Source organism: Penicillium pulvis, assembly GCF_028828015.1.
Source record: "Penicillium pulvis strain IBT 33274 chromosome Unknown contig_7_segment1_segment0, whole genome shotgun sequence".
NCBI classification, from domain to species: domain Eukaryota; kingdom Fungi; phylum Ascomycota; class Eurotiomycetes; order Eurotiales; family Aspergillaceae; genus Penicillium; species Penicillium pulvis.
The window spans coordinates 1,502,860-1,527,215 of NW_026643079.1; the positions used below are offsets into that span (position 1 = coordinate 1,502,860).

The 24,356-nt window shown below is 47.8% G+C and overlaps 10 protein-coding genes across 10 annotated transcripts; 5 read left to right on the forward strand and 5 right to left on the reverse strand.

Moving 5' to 3' along the window:
- Positions 1-405: 405 nt before the first annotated feature.
- Positions 406-1,379, reverse strand: N7503_008502 (NmrA-like family protein; the record flags this gene model as incomplete). Its single annotated transcript, XM_057068049.1, has 2 exons — positions 406-1,065; positions 1,125-1,379. The coding sequence occupies 2 exons, from the start codon at positions 1,377-1,379 to the stop codon at positions 406-408; spliced, it is 915 nt and encodes a 304-aa protein (XP_056918904.1).
- Positions 1,380-3,917: 2,538 nt separating this feature from the next.
- On the forward strand, positions 3,918-4,793 carry N7503_008503 (uncharacterized protein; the record flags this gene model as incomplete). Its single annotated transcript, XM_057068050.1, has 3 exons — positions 3,918-4,209; positions 4,262-4,494; positions 4,548-4,793. 3 exons carry the CDS (start codon positions 3,918-3,920, stop codon positions 4,791-4,793), a joined length of 771 nt encoding a protein of 256 aa, XP_056918905.1.
- A 353-nt stretch (positions 4,794-5,146) lies between these two features.
- N7503_008504 (uncharacterized protein) lies at positions 5,147-5,416 on the reverse strand (the record flags this gene model as incomplete). Its single annotated transcript, XM_057068051.1, has 1 exon — positions 5,147-5,416. The coding sequence occupies one exon, from the start codon at positions 5,414-5,416 to the stop codon at positions 5,147-5,149; it is 270 nt and encodes an 89-aa protein (XP_056918906.1).
- A 3,732-nt stretch (positions 5,417-9,148) lies between these two features.
- N7503_008505 (uncharacterized protein) lies at positions 9,149-11,486 on the forward strand (the record flags this gene model as incomplete). Its single annotated transcript, XM_057068052.1, has 3 exons — positions 9,149-9,224; positions 9,284-10,574; positions 10,625-11,486. The coding sequence occupies 3 exons, from the start codon at positions 9,149-9,151 to the stop codon at positions 11,484-11,486; spliced, it is 2,229 nt and encodes a 742-aa protein (XP_056918907.1).
- Positions 11,487-11,740: 254 nt separating this feature from the next.
- Positions 11,741-13,490, reverse strand: N7503_008506 (putative GABA permease; the record flags this gene model as incomplete). The annotated part of the gene is made up of 5 exons (XM_057068053.1): positions 11,741-12,531; positions 12,582-12,962; positions 13,018-13,097; positions 13,146-13,330; positions 13,380-13,490. The coding sequence occupies 5 exons, from the start codon at positions 13,488-13,490 to the stop codon at positions 11,741-11,743; spliced, it is 1,548 nt and encodes a 515-aa protein (XP_056918908.1).
- A 994-nt stretch (positions 13,491-14,484) lies between these two features.
- On the forward strand, positions 14,485-15,851 carry N7503_008507 (uncharacterized protein; the record flags this gene model as incomplete). Its single annotated transcript, XM_057068054.1, has 4 exons — positions 14,485-14,994; positions 15,042-15,184; positions 15,250-15,317; positions 15,385-15,851. The coding sequence occupies 4 exons, from the start codon at positions 14,485-14,487 to the stop codon at positions 15,849-15,851; spliced, it is 1,188 nt and encodes a 395-aa protein (XP_056918909.1).
- A 528-nt stretch (positions 15,852-16,379) lies between these two features.
- On the forward strand, positions 16,380-17,162 carry N7503_008508 (alpha/beta hydrolase; the record flags this gene model as incomplete). Its single annotated transcript, XM_057068055.1, has 1 exon — positions 16,380-17,162. The coding sequence occupies one exon, from the start codon at positions 16,380-16,382 to the stop codon at positions 17,160-17,162; it is 783 nt and encodes a 260-aa protein (XP_056918910.1).
- Positions 17,163-17,559: 397 nt separating this feature from the next.
- On the reverse strand, positions 17,560-18,396 carry cbpA (putative calcineurin binding protein; the record flags this gene model as incomplete). Its single annotated transcript, XM_057068056.1, has 1 exon — positions 17,560-18,396. The coding sequence occupies one exon, from the start codon at positions 18,394-18,396 to the stop codon at positions 17,560-17,562; it is 837 nt and encodes a 278-aa protein (XP_056918911.1).
- A 1,321-nt stretch (positions 18,397-19,717) lies between these two features.
- N7503_008510 (SDR family NAD(P)-dependent oxidoreductase) lies at positions 19,718-20,536 on the reverse strand (the record flags this gene model as incomplete). Its single annotated transcript, XM_057068057.1, has 2 exons — positions 19,718-19,973; positions 20,028-20,536. 2 exons carry the CDS (start codon positions 20,534-20,536, stop codon positions 19,718-19,720), a joined length of 765 nt encoding a protein of 254 aa, XP_056918912.1.
- Positions 20,537-22,320: 1,784 nt separating this feature from the next.
- On the forward strand, positions 22,321-23,109 carry N7503_008511 (alpha/beta hydrolase; the record flags this gene model as incomplete). Its single annotated transcript, XM_057068058.1, has 1 exon — positions 22,321-23,109. One exon carries the CDS (start codon positions 22,321-22,323, stop codon positions 23,107-23,109), a length of 789 nt encoding a protein of 262 aa, XP_056918913.1.
- Positions 23,110-24,356: the final 1,247 nt, after the last annotated feature.

The window sequence follows — 24,356 nt, forward strand, 5'->3', positions numbered from 1 at the left end:
AAGGTTTTTCGAAAACCACCTTCCAGAATTGACGAAATAGAAATCGCGCAACCTACGCAAGTCGATTGCTTCTCGATCGGTCGGGTTATCCTATCTGAAAGGTTATGCCGGAGTATCTTGCCCTAGTTATTCCACAGAATTACCTAAAGGCCTCGTCAGCCTCGTAAAGAAACCAGATAGGCTCCCGAACTGGGATGAGATGATCATTCTTAGTGGCATGTTTAATGGATAGCATGGTGTGTCGATGTTGTTTTCAATACAGATCTTGCTCAATTCCTCGCGTAAAACAAACACGTGTAATACCGAAGAACTTGGAAAGATGCCGAGACTCGCAAAAATTCATTCTATTACCCCATAATATTACTACAAGTTTCCCAAGATAAAGAAACACCTGAAACGATAGGATCAATCGGACACGAGTCCACTCTCAGTCACCAGCCATGTCTCAAAGTCCTTTAACTCGGGATGCATCTTCTTCAAAGTGGAGATGTCGGCTCCAAAGCCCGAATCATGGAACCACTGGAACATGTACCTGAAATCCTTCAACACCCACAACACACTGGAAAGAACAAAGCTAAAAGTCAAAGGCACGTCCCGACCAGTCCTGTCTTTGAAGGTTGTAGCCATCTCCTCGAATGTGATCTCGTCACCAGCCAAAGAAAGCGGCTTGTTCGCCCATTCCTCCGGGTTAAGGAAAGCCTGAGCTGCAAAATAACCAATATCGGAGACGGCAATAACCTGTAAAGGCTTTTCCTTGACCACGTCTTTCCATGACGTAGTGAAGACCTTACCATAGAAATCGGGAGTGATGTTATCGAGGAAAGCGGCGGGACGCAAGATCGTCCACTTCATCTCCGTACCCTTTGTTTGCTCCACCAGATGATGTTCGATATGGTGCTTGCTAATGAAATGAGGAATTTCAGTAGCAGTATCATACGAAGCGTCACCACCTCGATCCACAGAAGAATAAACGAAGAAGTTGACGTTGTGCTTTAGCGACGCATCGATAAGCCCTTTGCCTTGCCGTTCTTCGGCTTCCTGGTCCGACGAGCCCGGGACCGGGACCTATACATCCCACACGCGTTAGCTTGTGCATATCTCTTATCTTTTATGCTTTACTCTACCTGCACACTATAAACACCCCAGATGGGCTGTGACGTGATTTCCTGGGCATTCTTGAAGAGTCCTTCGGGGTCGTCGAGGTTGCCTTCGACCAGTTGAATTTTGGGCGATTTGCTCTTGAGTTTTTGCGCTCCAGTGGAGTTTGAGTCGCGAGTGACGGCTAGAATCTCCACATCTGCATTTTGTTCGAGAATTGCACTGACCACGCTACCACCTTGTTTACCAGTGGCGCCGGTGATCAGAACTGTTTTGGACATTCTTGTGTTGGGAGCCGTGGATCAAACTGTTATTGGAAGTAATTGTTACTTGGAGATAGATGTTATTCTTCTTGATATATGAGTTGGTTGTATGAATGAAAGATTTAATTCTTGGGATTCAAATTCTTGATCGAAGTCGCGAGGGTTCTAATCGGCGTCATACCTGATAATCTTCCGGATTAGTCTGAGCCGGTGGATCCGATCGTCATCCGTGGATTGGCTGAGTTGCCAAGAATTCTGTGCTCCATTGACACGAGGCTAGATCAACCCGTCTCAAAATTCTATTGGAAGATCGAAAAGATATTGTCAGGAATCTGGGGAAACAGATAGATGAATGATGGGCGCACTCGTCACGAACCATTGATGTTGATGCCTTAAGTCTTTCAGCAGGTCTCTCTCGCACAAAAAGAACCGGCTTAGGGGATGCTAGAAGCATCAATGTATTATGCAATTGATCCCGAGATCTTTACTTGATCATCTTGAACTTTCTGACAAAACTTAAGATGAGAAGAGAAGATATGAAATCATTTGAGAATCGAGCCTTAGAATTATCGAATTTTTAAGTTCTCACAGAATATATTCTGTATGGCCTAGTTGAACATCGTCCAGAAACTCCGCCAAGATTCAGCCAAGATTTTTTTCCCGCCCAACACACCAAACACGAGAAAGAAATTCTATCCTCCAACCTTGAGATGTTTTAGATTAAGTGCCTCAAAATCTAGGCAAATAATACAAAGTAAAAAAGCAACTGACGCTGTCGAGCAGCTTGATATTAGGCGTACACTACTATCAAGTGACTCTTCAGCACCTGATTGTTAATCGGTCATTGAGACCGCCTAGCTCAGGTCCTGCCTGAGCTATCCCCACAGAGCGGGCTAGCTAATATTTACCACTTATTGGTTCAGGACAATGCCGAGGTCACTTCACTTCCGAGGCCTTCGATGCTTCTTAATCTTAACAACCCTCAACTCCATTTTTGACTCTTCTTGAAGTTTTGAACCTACAGTAGTTCCGGAAATCGGTGTCACCACCTACACTCTTTCATTGTTTCTCGAACCCTACTTGCCAAGATATGCTAGCCTACATTAGAAATAGCTCCAGTGCATCAATATTCCTGTACCATATCAATACTTCGCCTTACTCCAATTTTAATACGGCACATTATTTTTCTTCGTAACTGCATTCACGCGTACAAGATATAAATCATTCATACCATCGTCCACATAGGTCTAAGTTGCCCCGCACTAGGACAACTTTCAGAACGCTTGTTCTAGCAACCAACACCAACTCTTGTGAAATCATACTGGATGCTCAAAACGTTGCAAGCAACATATAGATCCCCGCGGAGATATACGATCAGGTAAGCGTTGCGTTCGTGTTATATCAATTATTTTGCTCAGCGCTCAACCTTTCTCACAAACTGTTTATCGTGTTTGGAACGCATACGATGAGTTTTTGTATCTGGAAGAGTCATGAAGATACGAAAGAGTATAATACTCCACTCGCGAACATTTGGCCCATAAATACATCGTTAGAACACGGCAACCAGCTTTTTCTGCCCCTTCCCTCCTGAAGCATTCGACAAGACCAGGGAATTATTCGTATCTTAGCCAGTGTCCGAGGCTGCACCGTTCGAAGGAGCTTTCGAGGATAGATCGGATGCGCTGAAGACGATTAGACTGTAGCCATAGAAATATATAATTCCGCTTACTTCGTCAAAGGCAAATTGCTTGCAAAAATCCATGCTATATTTAGTGGAGGCACGGGAAGCCTGGCTGCTCCATCTCCAAGATGCGGTCGCTAACCGTTAAGTCCTTTATTGGAATCAAGCAAAAAAAGCCCTTCTTAAGAAGAGGCCTCTTTGCCACATCTAGTACATAAGGTTATAGAATCCTGGTCCGGTCAAACAACGCTGACCTATAAGGACTCCCACTACCCTGCTCCAATTTTGACTATAGACGGGGACTTCGAAAAGACCAGAAAGAGCCTAACTGTCACCGCCGCATAATGAAGATTCCAAGAAGTAAGTATGTACTTCGTGTTAGAATATATATATCCACAGGTATTAAAATAACGGCTTCTAATGTTGATATATTTCTCCAAAGCCGTTTCTAAGAGCCCGCCTACCTAGGTATGCACCGGCCCGTCCAGACGGCTCCCCGGCCGATGATCACTTATAGCTCTGTATAGGATATATGTGCCGCCGATGCTCCTACCTCCGTCTGACTACCCACACTAAAGCCATACGCAGTTTATCTTCTCCGCTATTTAGCCTCGTCAACAATGGCATGATAAAGGAGTCCATCGAAGGATACGCCATGTTAATGGGGAGTAGGCTACGTATCGGTCTCTCGCATTTGCTGGGATTCCCTTTACGCCACCCCCATGATGATCAACACAGCCTCTCAACCTACCCCGCTCGCACCTGACTAAACGGGCCATATCAACTGCGGATACTTAATTGTTGCGAACCTGACCTTGTTCTGTGGAATATTTACCCTCTCCCGCGCTCCGTTCGATAACCCGAATACATGAATAATGTCCGGCAACCCTCCCAAGATCGGCTACAGCCTCCTATCCAGTCTAATCGCCTCAGGTGAACTGTATATTTTCCGTGGTTTCAATGAGCTGAATGCACGAAATATTCTCTACCTCCAGTCTGAGCTAGCGGAGCTGCAAGAAACTTTGCACGACCTAGACGAAGCCTACAATGATACGGCGAAGGGAAATGACATGTGGAGCGTCCCAAGAAGTTGGCGCGCGGTGAAAAAGGAAGGAAATGAATACTTAGAATGTGTTCTCCGAGTAAGGAAAACGTCAAAGGAATACTGTATGTATGCATTCTCATGTCAACACCATTAGGGCATGTCTTATTCTTCTAGATAGAGCGTTACAAACACAAGCCTGGCTTCTAAACCAAAAGAGCCCTAATACGCAAGCTTATAAGACCCTGAGAGATGTTTTCAATTCCCACGGATCCGACATATCGCAAATGGACGCCAGTTTTCTCTTGGACGATCGCTACCGCGATGATCTGGTCAACCTCGGCTGGGAAGAGAAGGAAGCCATGACCGAATTCCTGCAGAGATTTCTATGTCAAGCGTTTGAAGTCAAGGTTTGCCGATGACCCCTATATTAAAATTCTGGCCTTTAACATTTCTGGACCAGCGCATCTCCACTCCCAATGGAGAAATGCTCATCTTCTCGGACCAACGCATCCGGTCCGCTGTTAGACTACTTGCGATTGTGCTCTCGTCCGTCCTTCCTATCCTCTCTATCGTCGTCTTGTACGTCATAAAGCAGCAAGACGTTCGCCTTGGCATGATAGTCCTGTTTTCAGCCCTATGCTCAGTGGCACTTGCAACTCTGAGCAACGCAAGGAACGCAGAAATCATGGCCGTCACTGCCGCGTAAGTTTCCTTCCTTTGGCTCTCAGGCGCCAGAATACCTCCGACCCAAGTTGTCGCGCAGTTCCGCTTACGTGGGCTTAGGTACGCTGCTGTTCAAGTTGTGTTCGTAGGTGGTAATCCAGTGCCAGGTTGACAGCCGGTCTGAGCAGGGATAATCGCAAGGAAACTCAGCGAGGAGCCCAATATGAAACAACCACCGGTTCACGAATGTGTATAGATGACTTGTGCTATACTCTGAAATCCAAAATTCGATCCTTTGGACTAGGTCTAGTTTAAGAACATTCCATACCGTTTTTTTAGATAAGATACCTGGGCTCATGGAAGTACCATTTCCGAACAGTGCAGCCGCTTCACCCTTCAATTCGAGCTTCGCTTGCGAGAGAACATTTTGAAGAAACCATTTCCTCGCTCACGCTTCCTAGCAGCCGAAGAGAAATATGGATCTGTCATAGTGCCGGTAATAGATGCAACAGGAGTAGCAGCAATCAGAGGCAATGGATCCCGAACACTTGCAATACTCGCCTTTGGCAGACTTTTATGCCTGTTATCCCAGTCACGACGGTTTGCCTGCTCTTGCCCTTGCTCCATTTTCAACGCTTCCATTGCAACAGCGTTGTCGGACCGCATTTTGCAGATACGCGAGCGCTTCTCATAGTTGTGATCCCACTTTTCTCGACGATTCGCTTCTGCCGACTGACTGGCTTCTTCATTCAAAGTGGCTAAGAAATTTTAGGTTTATATATTATTATGGTGTATTGTAAGATAGGAGATTACCATCTGGGTCAGCTGCCGGGGCTAAATTCGGTCCACTGCTCTTCTTTGGCCAAAGCTTCCTACCGGAGTATCTTCTGGACGACGTAGAATTTTGTGTCTGCCATGTCGCGCGCCTGCTACAAAGCTCAGACCCTGGTTGAGGCAAGAGCTCTTGCACTGGCCTGTCATGAGGCTTGAGAGCAACCATTTTCGTGCAGTTGGTGCAGTAGTGCTGGGCGTCTTGGTACCGACCGCGCAAGGAGGGAATGCACAAGTTAATTACGCCGCCAAAAACGCAACATAGTGTTCTAGCAATACTATTATCCATAAAACAGTCTGACAACAAGACAAAGGAAATAGGAGAGATACCTGGTGGCCGACGAATCGACTTTCTCGACTCTTGTTCGAGTCTTCCTCTCGCAGAAGGGACATTCAATCCATGCTGGCTGTTCTCCGAACTGATGGGGCCGCTTAACCTTGTGTGATTCGGTCAGAGGCGCTATTGGCAGTGAATCCACGCCTATTTGGTCGTCGGTATTTTCCATTGTCTTTGGCCTGTCAAAGAAATTGTTAGCTTTCGGATGATCTGCTTCTTTAGGGGCCTTGGTGTGTCCTAAAAGAAAACGTGCCCAGTCGTGTTCTGGGTCTGGTTCGCAGGTATTGACACTGGGACAATTTGCAGGACATTCCACCCGACCGCCCTTCGGGAAGCAGAAACAGAGGGCGACGGTGCGGTATCTGCATCGGAAGCTAGACGAGTGTCGCTTCTGGAAACTTCCAGATTGTGAGGCGACGAGTCCTCATCTACAGTCGGCGTTATGGCCCCGGAAACTTGCATCCTGGCCGCGGTTTTCAAAGGGTGTATTGATCGAAGACACTAAGCTGAGAGGCAAAAGAGCACCTGAGAGATGGAATGAGTACAGTGACACATAAATTTCGACACCGCGGGAGTTGCTAGGGACATAATAGCTTTTTGGCAGGGGCACAACAACCTTGCCGTGGCTCTACCCCCTACACGAGGCGGGGTAGGTGCTCGGAGGCACCCCAACCTCCCGGAAGATTCCGTCTCTGTAGCGGCTCATGAAACTTTCGGAAAGCCCATACGCTATGTATGTATGTCAAATTGATTTTGGCTCTAAAAACACTCCTCATCTGTCGAGATAGGCTATACATCGAAGACCTTGCAGGATGCAAATCGTCTCTTCTTATTAATTTTACCAATCTTAGATTAGAGCCCTTGAGTTTCACAAGCCGCCCGCATCGCTACCGCAAGCCCAAAGAATAGACTACATAGACACGGTCGTTTCTATATTGTGTTACGTGCCTCTTCCAAATCTGAGAGAACTCGAAGTCACGTTCCCTATCACCCACGACTTCGGACGTTTCTTTCCGAACCAAATCAGCTCTTTGTAGATTCCTATCGACGATATAATGTAACGTCTTCGACACCTCGGGTTATACGTATGTGAATATACGGAATTAGTGGACCAGAGATACTGGCAGAGGCCAGTTTTGCCGGAGTATGCTGCTCTACCTAACGCTACCTATGCGCCATAATTATTCAGAATGGTTCAAATTGCGCAAAATCTCGAATCGCTCATATTGACTTTGTCGCATTTCCTTCTTCCCTTTGTCTACGATCCCTCGCCCTAGGAGGAGTTTCGGTTGCATCTCACGTTCTCCTTTCGCTTGTCAACTAATCTGCGCATTATATGAAGCATATTAATTTTTGGCAGGTGAAAATAAAGTCTAGGACCTGGGAACTTGTGCTACGGCATATATGCAAGTTACAACACCTTATCGATATTAACATCGATCTTGGTGGAAACTCATTGACAGGATCGAGCTCCCATCTGGCCGATAGGACTGTCCTTCGAATATCGAATCAATGCATGATCCTGACTTGACAGCACTTGGTACTCTACATCGGCGAGTCAATTCAAACAGGATTGCGTGGAACTACAACCTTTCCCCGATACAGATTATCGGCATATGAATGAGCCATCACTGGAGTTCGAGATGTGTTTCTTTGTAACTAGCAGGACGCTTGACCGGAAATCAAATCAAATTGATATGCAGGGCATAGAATTTCTATCAGGGTGTTGGGTACTTGCGAAAGGGCGCGTCATCCATGACTAATACCGACTGCGGCTCAAAGAATGCTGGAAAAGCCCTAGCTACACCATTGTCGATATGTTGAAGCTCGCTCTCCGAAATCGTATGATATCCAAACTTATATAGCTAAGCGAGCCTCCGCCTGGGAACCGTCTACATCAGATCAAAAGTCTAAGTTGCGGGGTAGGTAACCAGATGCCGAAGGAGGAAAGAGTAGGGCTCTTCATTACACGGAAGTGGAGAGTTCATCAGCGCTTATCATAACATGAACAAGCTCAAGCGCAGATATAGGTAGATTCGGTGCCACGGTTCATTGGTCACTCGTGTGGCCCTCTCAACTTGTCAAACGAAGAAATGAAAATGAATCCATGGAGGTTGGACGTGGGGCATCCAGGTTGTAGCCGTCTCGTTATGACGGGTGATTAACAACCGCTCTGCCTAATACAATGGTCCGATATTTTACAGTACAAGGCCAAGTGAGTTGTTGTTCATTCAGGTCGGGATTTACCACATTGTCAACGTGAATAATGACCTCGGGTGAGAATCCTGCAGGCTTTCCTGATACTTTGCTTAAAATAGACTAGTGTTTCTTAGCACTAGGGTTCGAAAAGCAATTAAAGTGTGTAGGCAGTGACAGCGATTTCCGGAAGCTCTGTACACACCCCTCTTGAGTCTCGGTAGAATTTGACACTTACCCTTCAAATTAACAAATCTATGGTTTTGGATCCGTGAATTCGGTCCATAGAGATTGGGAGTCAAATAACCATGGAGGCAATTTATAGTATTCTGATACTTCAAGAGAGACGAAAGCGATGAATCTTGTTGACATATCAGTGTAATTCTACAGGGCTATACAATTCGATCCTTCGGAATGAAAGCTGAGGATGTGACATACCCTTGAGTGCTGTTCACATCCTTCTCGAGCAGAAGGCGATAAATTTGGGTCTAATTTTCCCTTGATATACTTCGATGTTGATATTAATGATACAGCAAAATATATACAGAAAGCCTGCAGGATTCTCACCCGAGGTCATAATTCACGTTGACAATGTGGTAAATCCCGACCTAAATGAACAACAACCCACCTTAAATTAAAAAACGACGCACATGCTGGATAGGTAACCATAACTGTCAAGGCAACACTCGGAGCTGCCTTAAGTCCGAGCTATCCAATTGGTCAATTTAGTGGCTTGCGGGGCCATTTAGGCACTAGAGCAGCACTAAATAGCCTCCGGCGCGCCGAGTGGATCACCACGGACCCTTTTCAGGGTCTCTAGGCCCTGAATTCCAGAAGCCAAGCCCAATTCAGCCAATCCTAGCCATGAGAACTGTTAGATCTAATAACAGTCCCCGCTACTTGGTAAAACACCACCAACCAAGAGTCCACTCATTTGAGCCTCCGGCTTTTTCCATAAAATAATGTAGCCCCCTTTCCCTGCTTCATGCTTCCTTTCCGAATTCTTTTGCACAATAATTCGCTGGTCATTGAAGATGTATTCGCATATCGACTATCCCGGTAGCACCGTGACAGCAGTTCACTGCAAAGCCCAAGAAGACCTACCAATCGGTTCGCAGCCCCACAATGTCCATCGAAGAACGGCTAATTAATCTAATTGAAAAATCTAGTCGATCGCCTCCTAGAGCCTCAAACAATCGCCCATTTCCTCGGCTTTGCCATCAGCAATGCCCTCCCAAACGGGACTCAACCCGACGCATCCGTAATCCGCCTAAACAGATCCGAAATCCCTCAACTCCAAGCAAACTTTCCCCCAAACTCTACCGGGCTATCAATTATAGATCGCGTCACAAGCCGCATCGGCTCCGAAGAAGATAGTGCACGTCTCTGCCTTGTCGGGAAAAACATCCATTCCCTAAAATCCCGGCTATGGGAAGGAATTATTCCATTAAGCGATACCCGCTGGAAAGAGAAACAACTAGATGAGTTGGGAAACTTTGAATATGCATGCCACCATATCACGGCAGTGGTTGCTGTCTTCGAGTACCTGAACACACCGATTGTACGAAAATACCTGCGTGACACTTACAACCTTATTTATGATCACTGGGTCAGCGCGGATACGCTGCTTAATGCGGACAGAGATCGGGATGGGTTACCACGTATCAGTCTTGCGAAATTATGGACGCTGTACATGGCGACCCATTTCGAGGTCATGACGCAGCGAGCGCATGCCTGGGTTACTGCACATGTGGAGGGGCTTCGGGCTCCGCAGTTACAGGGTTTACTTGATCATCATGTGCCACCTGGGGTGACTGCGCCTGATCGGTTGCAGTGGAGGTTTATGGATAATCTGCATGTGTTGTTGGAAACTGGTGTTAAGGCTGATTCTTTGATTATGATTCCTATGGCAGGGTATAAGGGGTATGCGGAGATTTATCCGGAACGAGTTGCTGCGGCTGCGGCTTTGGGTGAGTTGGGTGTTAGTAATGCCGAGCGAAGGGGGAGAGCTTATGCGGCGCGTATGAAGGCGCGAAGTCATCAGATTGTGTTTGATAATATGAGACCGTGGAATAGTGATGGGAGGGGCCAGGAGGGGCCATCTGGGGAGAGATATCGGCGTTTGGCTTTGGAGCAGATTCAGGCTCAGAATGAGGTTAGGGAGTTGATGCGTGGGGCGGCTAGGCCTTTGCCGAAAGAGTCTTGGATCAGTTCTTGCCTTGAGTCTAGGGAGAATGGCGACGCTGATAAAAAGGTTGACTTTGGGTTGACGATTTATCGGCTGACTTATGGGCAGTCGGAGGCTGAGTGGACCGAGTTTGTTCAGAAGCTTGAGGCGCATATTTCCAATTGGGGAGATGGGCAGACGGGGTCCCATATTCTCAAACCGCGCTTGAAACTCTGTTGGGTTGATGGAAAGGAACATGATATTGGGGAAGGTGATGTTGAAGCTGCTAAACGGTTGGTCTTGGTCCCTTTCTTCGCTTCAAGAACGCATCTAATTCGAGCAGACACTTCCACAAGGCGAATGAAGATAGTGGTGATAACAAAAATCTACGCATGCAGGATAATGCCTTCATAGCCATCGACTCAGCCTCATTCGCTTCCTACACCACGAAATCTTACCGAGCGGCTACATCAATGGTTCTGGCTGGCGACTTCAGCGGCTTCGTTCTTGCCGTTGACGCAGACTTCGACCCGAAAGTAGGCATCAGTCGACCCGACGAATCTCCTGGCTACGCTGGCCAAATGCGAGTTCTTGGAGGACTCGTCTGGGGTGACTTCTACGCTTCCTTTGCGTCCCAATCAGCATTACTAGAAGATCTATGGCCCTTGGCAATAGACCACCCAAACCAGGTATATGTTGGTCCAACGACACCAATGCAGGTCTACGTATGGAGGAAGCAGAATGCGGCGCGGTGGATTCTCCTACGAGAATTGGTGGAATATGCAAAGCGTAAGATGGGGATAGCTACATCATCAACATCTGCGTCAACGTCTGCATCTACACCTAGAGGTCCATCATCTTCTGCGAATGTCTCGAATGAAGCACCACAGCCGACATCAACATCACAAGCAGCGGAGGGCGCTGTTCCACGTCCAGTCGCGGATCCTGATCCTATCAATGCGCAACTTCGTCAGATTATGCTCCGGGAATTCCAGCGCTATCTGCGCCGACGTGATCAACATGTTCCGGCGGTCATGGTTGATGAAATGTTGGATACTCCTCAAGGCGCTAATATAGATGTTGATCGGCTGCGACGGCGAGTGGACGCTGATTCGGAGAGGCGAGAGCAGCAACAACGGGATGGGATAGATCCGAATTATGAGGACGAGGCGGGTGGACTTCCACCGGATTGTGTTCCACAGTAGATGATGCATAGTATACCCTTTCTCTCTTAGATTACGAGTGCCTTGAAACCTTCGCATGTCTTCGTACGCAAATCTTTCTATTTAATCTATAATCTCTAGTGAAAAGTTTAAGCGTAAGAAAGCTCGTAAAATTTGGGCCAGTAGCTAGTCAAGAATGTATATGTACAATCTAGTATTCTTAAGTCATCAGCGATTATTGGCAGCTCGATTACTTCCACTCCCTTTTCTATCTTGAGATTAACACCTTCCACACCTCACTCATCTCTAGCATAAGGCCTCATTGCCGGGCCTTGCCATTTATGCCGCCCGCGAACAACCCAATCTCCACACGCAAACAACATAACAAACCCAAGGACAGGCCCGGCATAATTCATATTTTCCGCAGTAACCGGCACCGTAGCCGGAAAGGGAAGGAAGATAGAGAAATAGGTAGCGAAGAGAATGGCAAGAAGATTTATGGGAAGGCCAAATTTCCCCAGACTAAATGTTCCCCGTGGAATATCCTGGGGCGCCGTAAAGCGCTTCAAGACAAGGAGGATGAGAGGGATTAGATAAGAAATATATAGACCAAGCGTGCTGAGCGAGAGAATAGCGTTGAACGCGGCCGTAGACCCAATCTGGATGAACGAGAGCGCGAATATGCATGATGCAACTAGGAGCAAAGCACGTAGGGGAATCTTGTAGGTCGGGTCAACGAAAGCAAAGAATTCGGAGAAGGGGAGTCCGTTGTCTCGAGCGAAAGCCCAGGTTAGACGCGTGACGGAGGCGAGGCCATTGAATAGAGCGATCCAGCCCGGGAGCATACCCAGTGTCATTAGGACGTAGGTCGCTGCCTTGGATCCGGTTGCTTGGTAGACAATTGTGATGATTGGGTAGCCTGTTGCGCTGGTGAGGGCTTCGGTGTAGTCGCCCATGCAGTAGAGGACCGCTATAAGGTAGGCGAATGCGAGAACTCCATTTATTAGAGTACCGTATATCATGGAACGGGGGACAACGACTTTGGCGTTTTTAATTTCTTCGCCCATGTGGATAATGCCATCGACGCCTGTTGGCATTAGATTGTTGGTCGCCATCAGGGATCGTGGAGGGACGTACCAGCTAACGGAGTAATGACACCAAGAAGACCGACGGAAAATACAACACCGGAATTCTCCCAGCCACTCAAGCCACCGACAAAGGTGTCCCAGACAAACGAGTCGGGGTTTCGAGGGGCGAGGATAACTAAGACGGCGATGGTGACGGGTAGGAAGACGACATGCATGATACCCGCAGCAACCTCGATGGCACCCAGAATGCGACGCGCAAATATATTGATAATGATCGGAATAATTGCAACTGCCCACATGAGCAGCGTACCGCGCCACCTCACAAGCTCATAGCCAGGGTCTGCCAGTACAATCAATCCCTGGATTTGAGTTCCGATGAAATAGGGTGCGATGCAGACGAGAGCGGACCAGGAGAAGACAGTGACCCAACCTAATCAAGTTGAGCATGGAATTATAAAAGAAAGGGACCGGGATTGCGGGCTTACCTTGGAAGAAACTGATAAATCGACGACCACGAGGCGCGAGGAAATAGCTCCAGTGATATTGAGCACCTGCAGTTGGATGTCTGTCAATCTCGTCAGCACTGTCACATCGCTCTCGTTGATAGACATACAGAGAGGCCAGCTCTGCTAAAGAGCATGCAATAGCCATATTACCCACGGTGCTCAAGATAATTCCATATACAATCGCTGCAGGGCCGCCGTTGTACAGTCCCGCCAACAAACTACCACCGGCAGATTCCCATGTGGCAAGTAGGCACGCGGAGAATGCGACGGATGAGAAGAAGTTTAGATATCTCTGATGAAAGATTAGTATCTCCGCAGGTCTATCAAACGATGATACTTACCTCCAGTTGTTGTTTCTGGCGCATTGCCACGCTCTCATAGGCACCATTCCAATTCTCTGCTGGCACTGACCGCACAGCGCTCTCGCTTTTCAGTTCCATCTCTTCCTGCATATTGAAAGTCTTCCCAGCTAGAATAACCGGAGAAAACAAGTCGACAGAAAATAGACCGGCCTGAGGACGGCAAGAAGTACTGCGACCTATCTTGGCATCTTTGCCTCCTCATTTCCGTCCACAGAAGCTAGACAGGGTTCTTGATTGCGCAATCAATGCCAAACAAATGGTCGACACCTCGCATGCAACTCGCATGCGACCTCTTGCGCCTCGTTGCAAAGGTTCTATTCGCTTCGGCACAAACCCTTGTCATTTGCAATCTAGTAACGAGACCGGTTGTGTTTAGTGCTGTTTAGCGCCTTTTAGTGCCATTTAGCGCCGTTCAGTGCGGGATCTGGACTCTCCCGGAGATACTCCACGCGGCCTGTTGATCCTTGGCCCGTTCGGCCCCGGATTCTGGGGGATTTTATAGGGTGCACAGGATTTGTATCCTTGCGCAGAAGGAGATGCCGTGGTGCCACCACCGATAAATAACCGCCACCTGGTGAAGCATTTGGCAGCGAGTAGCCCGAAAAGACAAGGAGCTCATTAGTTGAACACGACATAGATTGGTTGGACACTTTACTAACCAGATATGGTGTCATGCAGTAATCGTAATTCATACACAAGGCTGCTGTACCTAAATTCCTCCGCATTAGATTTCACTAAGATAACGCTTCATTCGAGCAGGCATATACCGCACGAAGATTTTAGTCCTGGGTAAGAAAATGCAGCTCAGTGATTAGACTTCTCGATCTCCTTCACATTCAGAGTGTTCGAGTGTGAGCAAGAAGGTGCCTGAGTATGTACTCGACAATATTACTCTGAATGTCGAATACCGCGCGTCCCCCGATACCGTAAATGTAGTGTTCAATTAAGAATCCTAGAAACAACAAGGGTTGTCAACTTCCAATAAAAAGGAACTGTAGGGTCAGGGATGTGAAAAGGCTGAATTATTTTATGGGCGCCCATCTCCGTAATTTCTCCATGCTGTTGACGACGATGTCATGGTGCGATGACCGACCAAAAGAATGCTTTCGAGGCCATTTCAAGCGATAATCGCGGCGCTATCATCACGCTGACCTCGGTATCCCTTCTGATCGTGGCCATCATTTTTGTGCTCGCTAAGCTCGCCTCGGTAGTGTATTTCAAGCAGCGACGGACGGCAGTCAATACTCCCATCTGGGTCGCTTTGGTTCTTGCAATTGTTCAAGTCGTTGTCTTACAGAAGGCGGTTGAGAATGGACTGGGAAAGCACCAGAGCCGGCTGAGCGAAGGCGACATCCAAGCCTGGAGCAAGTTCGCCTTCGCTGCTCACATTTTGTTCATCTTTGTCATGGTGCTTTCAAAAATGTCGACTATCCTGCTGGTTTGGAAGTTAACGCCAAGCCAGAGCTTGCGTCGCAGCTGTGTAATCACCGCTGGTATAGTTGTCGGATGGTCGATATTCGCAGTATTGAGTATAGCTTTCCAGTGCGGATTGCCCGATCCGTGGCTATACTCCCCCAATCGATGCGCTGGAGAGGTCAGCATCAGGCCACAATTGACTGGGTCTCATCTAATTTTAAACAGGGTGCCCTGCTTTACCCGATCGTAGTCTTCAATATCCTCACGGAAGTTATCCTTGTCGTTCAACCGTTCATGATGATGCGAAATGTCCAGATGGCCTGGGACAAGCGGGTTAAAATCCTGTGCTCTTTCTCTTCGCGCATAAGGTATTTTAGCACCGAATTCAGGAGCTTTTCAAATTTTCAATAACTCACTGACCAATTCCTCACAGTATCGTCGGCCTCGGGATTGCCCACCTCGCCCTCATACCTTCATTCGTTCACTCAACCGACGTTTCCTGTCTGACACCCCATTCCCCGTCAAACTCCCTTCGACGCCTCATTGGATTGATCTGACAAGTGTGTAGGGGACATAGTAAGCTGGGAAACAGTCGGCCAGGCAATGATGCTCACAACTATCGTCATTGCCTGCGTCCCAACCCTCTACCACATCTTTGCCGGCCTTCACTCTGGCCTGACAACAACCCAGATCCCTGACGGGATCGGGCTCGAGCTCCCGCAGACCAAGCTCAGTGGGTATATCAATCAGTCCTCTTCGGGAGCAAGCCAGTCCCATACGCGGTTGCATTCGCATGGATGGTTGAAGAAGAATGGACGGTCAATGTTTGATGGGTGGGGAGGTGAGATTGGGGTTACCACTGAGGTTTCGTCGGGTCAGGATCAAAATCAGACTGTGGGTGGTAGACAGTCTAGTTCGAGTGAGGGTACGGAGAGCACGCGGCATTTGACGCAAGAAAGTCAGGGGAAGGTGGGTGTGCTAAGGACGGTGGATGTTACTGTAGAGATTGAGGAGCATCATCATGACCAACTTTGAGGGCTATGTACTACAGGGGGCTTTGATATCCTGGTGGGACAGAAATATGTCGATCATAGATACCATGTGCCACGAGTGCGGTGATCACGGAAAGGTCTCTCTTCTAGATGTCCCTCTCCATACTCCCGGCTACCGGTAGACGCCTCCGTCTTTTTCCTCTTTTTCTCTCTTACGTTGGAGAAAAGCAACTTGTAACATCAGTCACCACCCAGAAGCCACTGAGACGAGTAATGGATTTTAGCATGATTACATGCCTAAAGTATCATCTTTGGATCTAGTGATGGAAGACAAACCTTAAGAACCTCTTGGGGGGCCTTTGAGAACGAGTTCCCAAGTTATCAATCATGCTAGTAAATAACAGAGTACACCCCAGGTAATACACTAGTCACAAGTTTCAAGACTTGGCCCCCACCCACGATATTTAAGAAGCACCATCTACGGAGTACTCTTTCTTTTCATTGTTCACACCTCATTTCTTCCATCAGATTCCAACTCAAAAGATTTCGATTTTGCTTCTTTCTTTCCAAAATGTCCATCTCAAAGCCTGAACTTGTTCTCATTGGAGGTGGCTGGCACTATCCAGAGTCATATGCCAGGTTCCGCACTGCGATTGAATCGCAACTAGGCCTGGCGGTCCACGTCCCACAACTCCCAACTATGAACGGTTCACGACCTCCAAATGCGGATCTCTATGCGGATTCCGATGCTATTCGTCAACTCGTGACTGGATTAGCCGATGCTGGTCGCTCTCTTGTTGTCATCATGCATTCATATGGTGGTCAAGTTGGAACCAATGCTCTAGCAGGCCTTGGAGCTGAAGCTCGTAAACAGCAGGGCTTATATGGTGGTGTTATTCAATTGATCTATATCGGTGCTCATGCACTCCAAGATGGCAAATCAGCGATGTCCATAGCTGAGCAAGCTGGACGTGCACACATTTTTCCCAAGGTCATTGATTTTGCCGAAGACGGTACCTGTGTTCATCGAGACCCCGAGAATGTGCTTGTTGGCCCTGGGCTTCCACAAGAAGAGCTGAAAAAGTATGTAGAATCTTTGGGGCGCTGGAATGGAAAGGCTATTGCTCAGGCGTTACAAGATTGTGCCTGGCGCGAAATCCCTGTATCCTATATTCATACTTTGAACGACATCGCCCTGCCTTTACACTACCAGAGAGCCATGGTGGAGGATATCAAAGCCGCAGGGTGCGATGTCCAGACTTTTGACCTTGACTCGGGCCACTGTCCGACAGTGACGAAACCAGAAGAAGTGGTCACCCTTGTCGGGCAAATCGTTACCAGCTCTACTGCCTAGACCTAGGGCACAGTATGCGACACAGTCCGTCTACAAATAACTCCATCTTTGAAGGGATAGGGTCTAAAAAGGCCCAGCCATATGTTGCTAAATAATGACAATGCATTACCGAGTTGATGGTGTTGATTCTATGCTTATGGCATACCTTTTTCCTTTTCCTTTTCTATGAATAGCTAGGTATAGATATTGCTGCTGTTACACCAGGCTGGTAAGGGTGTTTGTTGGAAATAAAATATAGTTGTATTATGTAGAACTCTCAAGCAAAATGAAATATGCCAAATCCCGGATCCATGTAATGCAGAATTCATACCCCCAACGCCAGACAATACAAATCACCGATATCTATGCATGAACAACAATCGCTAATAATAGATGCAAACACAAATTTTCAAACCCATTACTCCATCAGTTCGACAGGTGGTCGAGAAGTCTTCGGCGGCATCTTCTGCAGCGACATACCATCATCCATTTCGATGTCCTCATCAGCCGGCAAGCTCACATCCTCGACCATAACAGCCGGCAGGTTCGGGCTATGACCGTGATCCTCAGGGTTGTAGATGATAGTGCTGCTGCGGCTGCGCTGCTGCGATGCAGCAAGCGGCCAGCTGGGCGTCCTCTGGTCCGACGAGATAGATACAGGCGTAGCAGGATCAACGCTCATAGTCTCAGCCTCCGGCTGATCGGTTTTCAGCATCGCCAGCGCATACGCGAGATCTTGAGCGTGCACTTCTTTGTTTGGGGGGTCCTCGTTGCGCATCATCCATCCGTGCGGGGGGCTTGGTGGCGGGGAGATAAAGAAGAGCTTGTCGCTCTGGGGCGCGGCAAGGAGCTTTGTGCGCTGCATTTCTTCTTCGGTCAAAATGGGCGTTGGCTCGCCGAAATAGATGCGGGGAGTGGTGTGGCGAAGTAGGTTGCCTTCCAGCATCTTACGGATGGTGATAGCATCTTTGTCGGAGTAGAAGGAGCAGACGATACGGCGGAAGGATGGGAGCGGGGAGAAGGAGTAGAGAGGTACAACCGCGGTGATTTTGTTGCGAATCTCATCGAGGGAAGAGGGTTGAAAGATGATGAGGTCGTTGAGGTCGGTGATCAAAAGTGTGTTTGAGGGAGGCGATGGCTGGGAAAGCGCGGGGAGGCTGTCCAGGTCGATAGATAGGGAAGGCCGAGAGCGAGAATGAGTTGGCTCAAAGGCAGGCTCTAGAGAGCAAGCGGGGATCGATACTGATTGCGCCATTATGTTATATGTGTGTAGAACAGTGTGGTGTTGGTAGTTGTTCAAGTGGGAGAGAAAAGCGGTGGGCGGATAAGGTGTTGATAAAGGGGAAGGCGAAGGTTTGCCACCGGATTATAGAAGACAAAGGGTCTAGATTTCGAGATAAACATGGAAATATTTGGCGGGAACTTTGAGAGTATTTATCTGATTTCCTTAAACAACGTTTCACCTGTGGATCTAACTCGCCGGGGCGCAGCCAATGTGTTTATCGCCATGTTTGCGTATTTCTACACCTGCACAGCCCGATCCGCACGAAACCGACTCGCCGTTCCTGGAAGGATCCACACTCCGCGTCCACTTCACCGCGTACTGGCTGAGCCCCTTCCATTACTCTAAACCCTTTTAGGATAGGCATTCGCGAGATTTCACCTGCGTGCGCCACACCTTATGCGCCACAGCCTCTATATGGGCTCTGTTTTGTCGGTTTGCCGCCTCCACCCAAGCTCCGCCCTGCAGGTTTATCTACCGCGCAAATACCTGGGGCAAATCCGCGCCTCCGCCTCAGCCTCCAGGGTCCGCCATGACCTCGATTATTATTCTGCCTGGATACACATCACATCGCGGGGCTTGGTTGCTCCGGGCAGTGCCGCTGCGGAGACTGATCAAGGTACACTCGCTTCGACTCGTGCCACGGGACCTAACCGACCGGGCAGGGGATGAACCAGCTATGCCTAACGCAAGGCTGCATTATTCCACCTTTGCGCTTACACTGCCAATTGTAGAGTTCGCTTTTGAATACCCCACCTAGATTTGCGCTCGTGCGTAATGTGGAGCCTCCGACATAATGCATCGACAAGACACGTTCCCTTGGCATTGTCCTGCCTCAACAAGGCGTTGGTGCCAAGTGCTACCATGCGTCTTTCCGGTCATTTATATGGGCTTTGCTTTCCAGGCAAACATGAATTAGCCTTGACACTTGCTGCGTGATAGGGCCATAGTACGCCTTTGGGTAAGCTGACCATCCCATGTTTCCTAGAGGAGCCGGTCTCAAAGAAACCGGGTTTAGGCAAGTGTTCGGTCACTTAGCATGGAATAGCTGAGCATATATCTACCTTACCATGTATAAGCCGAGAGAGGCCGAGATTATGGGCGGCTTCATGAACCGGTGGACCTCGGGTTATTCCTTTGCTTTTTCCCAGGAGTCACCAGGCCTAGGCAGAGCCCTTTAAAATGCACGCTCTTTGCTTGTCAATGACTGGCTATAGATCCTTCAGAAACACATTGAGATATGAAATTTATAATATTGAACCTTTATATTCAGGTAATAATAAATAAACAATGTTTAGTCAATGAATAGCCCTCCCGAAGCTATGATATGCGTTCCATTGACCCACCGCGCCCGCTCCTCGCATAGAAACGCAACAGCATACGCAATTTCATCTGGCTGTCCCATCCGAGGTCCCACAGGCGTCTGATCAATAATGGGCTGAAGAATCTTCATCTGTTCCTCACCAGCAGCAGCAAAGCCTTCCGTCATAGTCGGGCCAGGGCTGACAGCGTTGACGGTGCATCCATATTTCGGAGGAAGCTCCTTCGCCCTAAACTTTAAGTCAGTATCTCGATTACACCCAAAACGATCGAATTTCACTCACCAACACTTCGTAAATGAATCTACCATACCCTTAGTCCCAGCATAGATCGTCTGGTTAGGTGGTGGACCCCGAGCCGAGATACTAGCAATGTTCACGATCCGCCCACTGCCCTTAGTGAGATGTGACAGAACGGCCTTGGTCAATAGAAAAGTACCACGTCCATTAATATTGACCAGGAGATCCCAGTCCTCAAGAGTCTGTTCCTCCAATGGTTTATTAACAGCCAATGCAACGCAGTTAACCAGGATATCAATGCGATTCCATTCTGCCATTGCGGCATCTACCAATTTCTGGGGCGAGGCAATCTGGGACATGTCGGCTTCCACGGCGATGGCAGGAGATGAGAGTGATGACACCACATTATCGGCTTCGTTCTTCAGGCCGGCGAAGGGGTAGTTGACTACTGTGTTTGCTCCACGGGAGGATAGCTCGCGGACAATGGCGGCACCAATGCCTGAGCTTGACCCTGTGACAATGGCCACCTTTCCGGATAGAGTCTGGGCTGACATTGTGAATGTCTGTTCGAGCTGGAGAGGGCGCCTTGTTGCTGTAGAATCCAGTATGACTGGTCGGGTCGCGAGATGTTTATGGATTCGCAAGTTCTATGACGGGTGTCGAAAGTATCAAGCTCTGTACTTGGCTTATAAAGTCTCGATTCTCAATTAACTATGTGGTTAAGTCGTCCGGGGCGATCTTTCTTAAGTTGCTAAGTAGGTGAAGGTGCGGACATCTATCCGTGGGCATTATTCAACCCCACATCCCGATATTGGTTTCTTCCCCACATTATACGTTAGCTTACGAATGTCGGGCAAAGACTGACGGCGCGAATATGAAATGATAAGCAGAGATCCAGATCAAGGTCGAAACATCAATTTGAGGATTCATGGGAGTCTTAGTAGAAAAATATGCTGGAGAGTATCAAAGCCGCGTAAGGCGATGTCATGACCTTTAATCTCCAAGCGGGCCACTGCCCAATACCCATAAAACCGAAAGAACTTGCGCGGAATATTCAACAACTTACTTATGAGCATTTGAGTGCTGCCGTGCAGGCTTGAAGGAATGTGTCCATATGCCGTATTGGGTCAGAAAGAGGTCAACATCATGATAGCTTTTCATTTTCAACTAGTGCTTACACCGCAAAATGTCTAAAACCATAGTTCGACTTATCTCAAACTCAATTCCATTGCATTGCATCATTTAAATCAAAGAAGAAGTTATAGTTAGGGTAGCTGCTAGTGCTAGAATGCATTGGTCGCATCGGGATACACTTCGATCCTTGGAAATTAGGGATATTGTTTCTGATAGTGAAATACGCAGCCTCGTCCCTTCCAGATTATATTTCTCTCCACACGAGTATAGGTATGCACCTACTTCCAAGGTCTCCCTACTCTTTTAGGGTGCGCGTCTTGAACAAAAACTTAGGATGTCACTACTGGATACCCTCTGTACCAGACAGTTTGGTAAGGTATCTGAACCTATCTTGTGTTTACGCGTTCAAAGGCACGGGGGGAATATCTAGCCAGGTATCTATAGACAAGGGCGAACACTGCTGAGCCTCTCTGGTCCACCCTTAAGATGTAGCCCTATGCGTCTCGGTCCATCCGCTTGCTGGTAGATAAGGTAGTTTGTTGTCCCTGCTAGATCGACCCGTGCACCTGAGAGTGCACTAGCCAACGATCATTCCCCAATTTCCTGAGTATCATTTGAATGTGACTATTCTCATGATATAATCTTCTGGAATCTCTCATAGGTAATGACAACATTATCAGACTTCAATAGGATGCTCAATTGATCCCTATAAATGCCTGCACATGTGGTGACCAGCTAGATGGTATCAGCTAAATTGAAGCATTATCCATAGTTCGAGGATAGGGACACATAACGCCAGAGCCAGGATGATTCATGGGTGTTTCCAATGTCCCAACAAACAGTTGACGCACTGTGAGAGAACCCCCCCCCCCCCCCCCTCCTCCTCTCCTACCCATGGGAGGTAAGATGCTGCTGGCATCATGCAACGACCGGGACCACTGCGTACTTTAAGATTACTGGCAAATTTTGGAACAAACCTCAAGACGCACCATTGAAAGTGGGTATGACAGACGAGCCGAGGCTCTTTGGTAATAAAACTATTGAATTGTACACATTGTGCTGTGGTACCCTTTAGTAATGCAGGTTCAAAATGGCCCCCATCTCCTCGCCTACTATTAAGAAGCGCCTTTACCCCGCTATCTCTTTCATTTCACCTCTTCATTGAGTCCATCCTAAGTTCCTCATCAAACCCAAGCTCTGAGTCATGTCTGCTTCAAAGCCCGAGGTCGTCCTCATTGGAGGTGCCTTCCACTACCCAGAATCCTATGCCAAGTTTCGCACTATTCTTGAATCTCAAGGCTTGCCGGTCCATATTCCTAAGCTCACGACAATGAATGGTGCACGACCCCCAACCGCGGATCTTTATACGGATACAGCTGCTATTCGCGAACTTGTCACTGGATTAGCTGACGAGGGCCGTTCTCTGATTGTCCTTATGCATTCATATGGAGGTCAAATTGGCACCAATGCTCTTGCAGGCCTGGGGGCCGAAGCTCGCAAGCAACAAGGCTTGTCTGGTGGTGTGATCCAATTGGTCTACATTTGCGCACATGTACTCTCGGAAGGCCAATCCGTGTTCAAGAACATTGAGCAAAGTGGACATGCAGACTTCATACCTATCATGTTCAACTATGCTGAAGACGGGACCTGTATTCCGGTGGATTCTAAAAATATGGTGGGCCCCGGGCTTTCAGACGAAGACCTGGAAAGCTTTATTGCAACCCTAGGACGCTGGAATTCCAAGGCCTTCGATCAGCCCTTGGAGCACTGTGCTTGGCGAGAGATTCCGGCGTCCTATATCTATACATTAAATGACTCCCTCCTGCCACTAGCCTACCAGAAAGCTTTCGTGCAGGGTATGGAAGCCACTGTGGCAGGGCGTCATGTTAAGACTTTTGAAATTGAGACTGGTCATTGTCCAACAATTACGACACCGGAAGAACTCGCCAACATTATTCAACAGATTATCACGGAGGCCACTACCTATACTTGATTGTCAGATTCCGTGATACGAGGGTCATGTAATAGTCTTCCATTTTCATCGTGAGCAATATCTGAATAGGGAAAGCACCCGCATCCTAAAAGAAACATATATGTATTTCATATTACGGACTATTGTGTCCAGTATTTGTAAGAGTCATTTCCGAAGAGAAAAAAAAGAAACAAGACCTGCCTTGCACAATTTGCCAGAAGTGGGCACAGCAGTATTGCGTACAAAATTCAGCCCCCAAGCACTAGTAAGTGTAGTTAACCCCTCATGCGTTTGACCCCCTCCCGCCCTCCCCGAAACGCGGGAGCCTGCATGGCCTGCATGGCCTGCCGGCCGATCTCTCTAAATGGAGTAATATTAGAAGTGGAACCTCATGCTGTATTGACGCGTGTATCTGCTGTCTACAGTCTTCGACCCCACCTCAATACTTGCGAGCAAATACATACCTTTCGATGTTGAAAGTGGAAAATTGAGTAAGTCTGCAGGTGACCCGGATATTGCCCCGCCCTTTCGGCATTAGGCGGCAACGGTACGTCTCTTTGGTCTATAGTTTGGGGTTCATTCCGAGATAGACCTGAGGTTCATGGAGGACGAGTGAGTATTTACAGAATCCCGAATCTGTTCATTACATGTGTGTATGAGGGCTTTTCTTTCCATTGTTTTCTAAAAGAAATAGAAAACTAATAGATAGGTATTAAATTGGAAAAAAGATGAGGAAATTAGAAGGGATCTTTGTCACAGCACTCTGGCGAACGTTGTGTCCCTCGGGTTTTTCTTCAACACTCCACTCAGTGTGGTTGTTATGTAGCCTATACTAGCTCAAGCCCCAGGGCTGTTGTGATCCCGCAAATCCGAAGTAATTTATATATGTATGTGCTCCAGATGTTGAGTTTCAAGTTTTCATTTCCTTCTACTGCGCTCCATCTTTTTGTCTTGTCACATGCGATCAATTGACACTATTGAGTAGCCCTTCAAGCGATGTGGGAATTATCGAGTTTTGCTTTGTGTGAATTCTTAGGGTTATCCAAGGTGAGTATCTTTTGGGAGTTTATTTCGGCTTTGGCTAATTAGTCAATTTACTTTTAGGCGGGCCTCGGAGGTCTCGTGATAATAATTAGTATGGCAGCCGTCAGGGGAAAGGTAGTACGCTGATAAAATAAAATAGAATACCCTTTACCCCTGAGGTTTTCTTTGATTCAATGTTTCTGAACGCTTCAAAGAACCGAGAGACGGCCAAATTCTTGATTCAA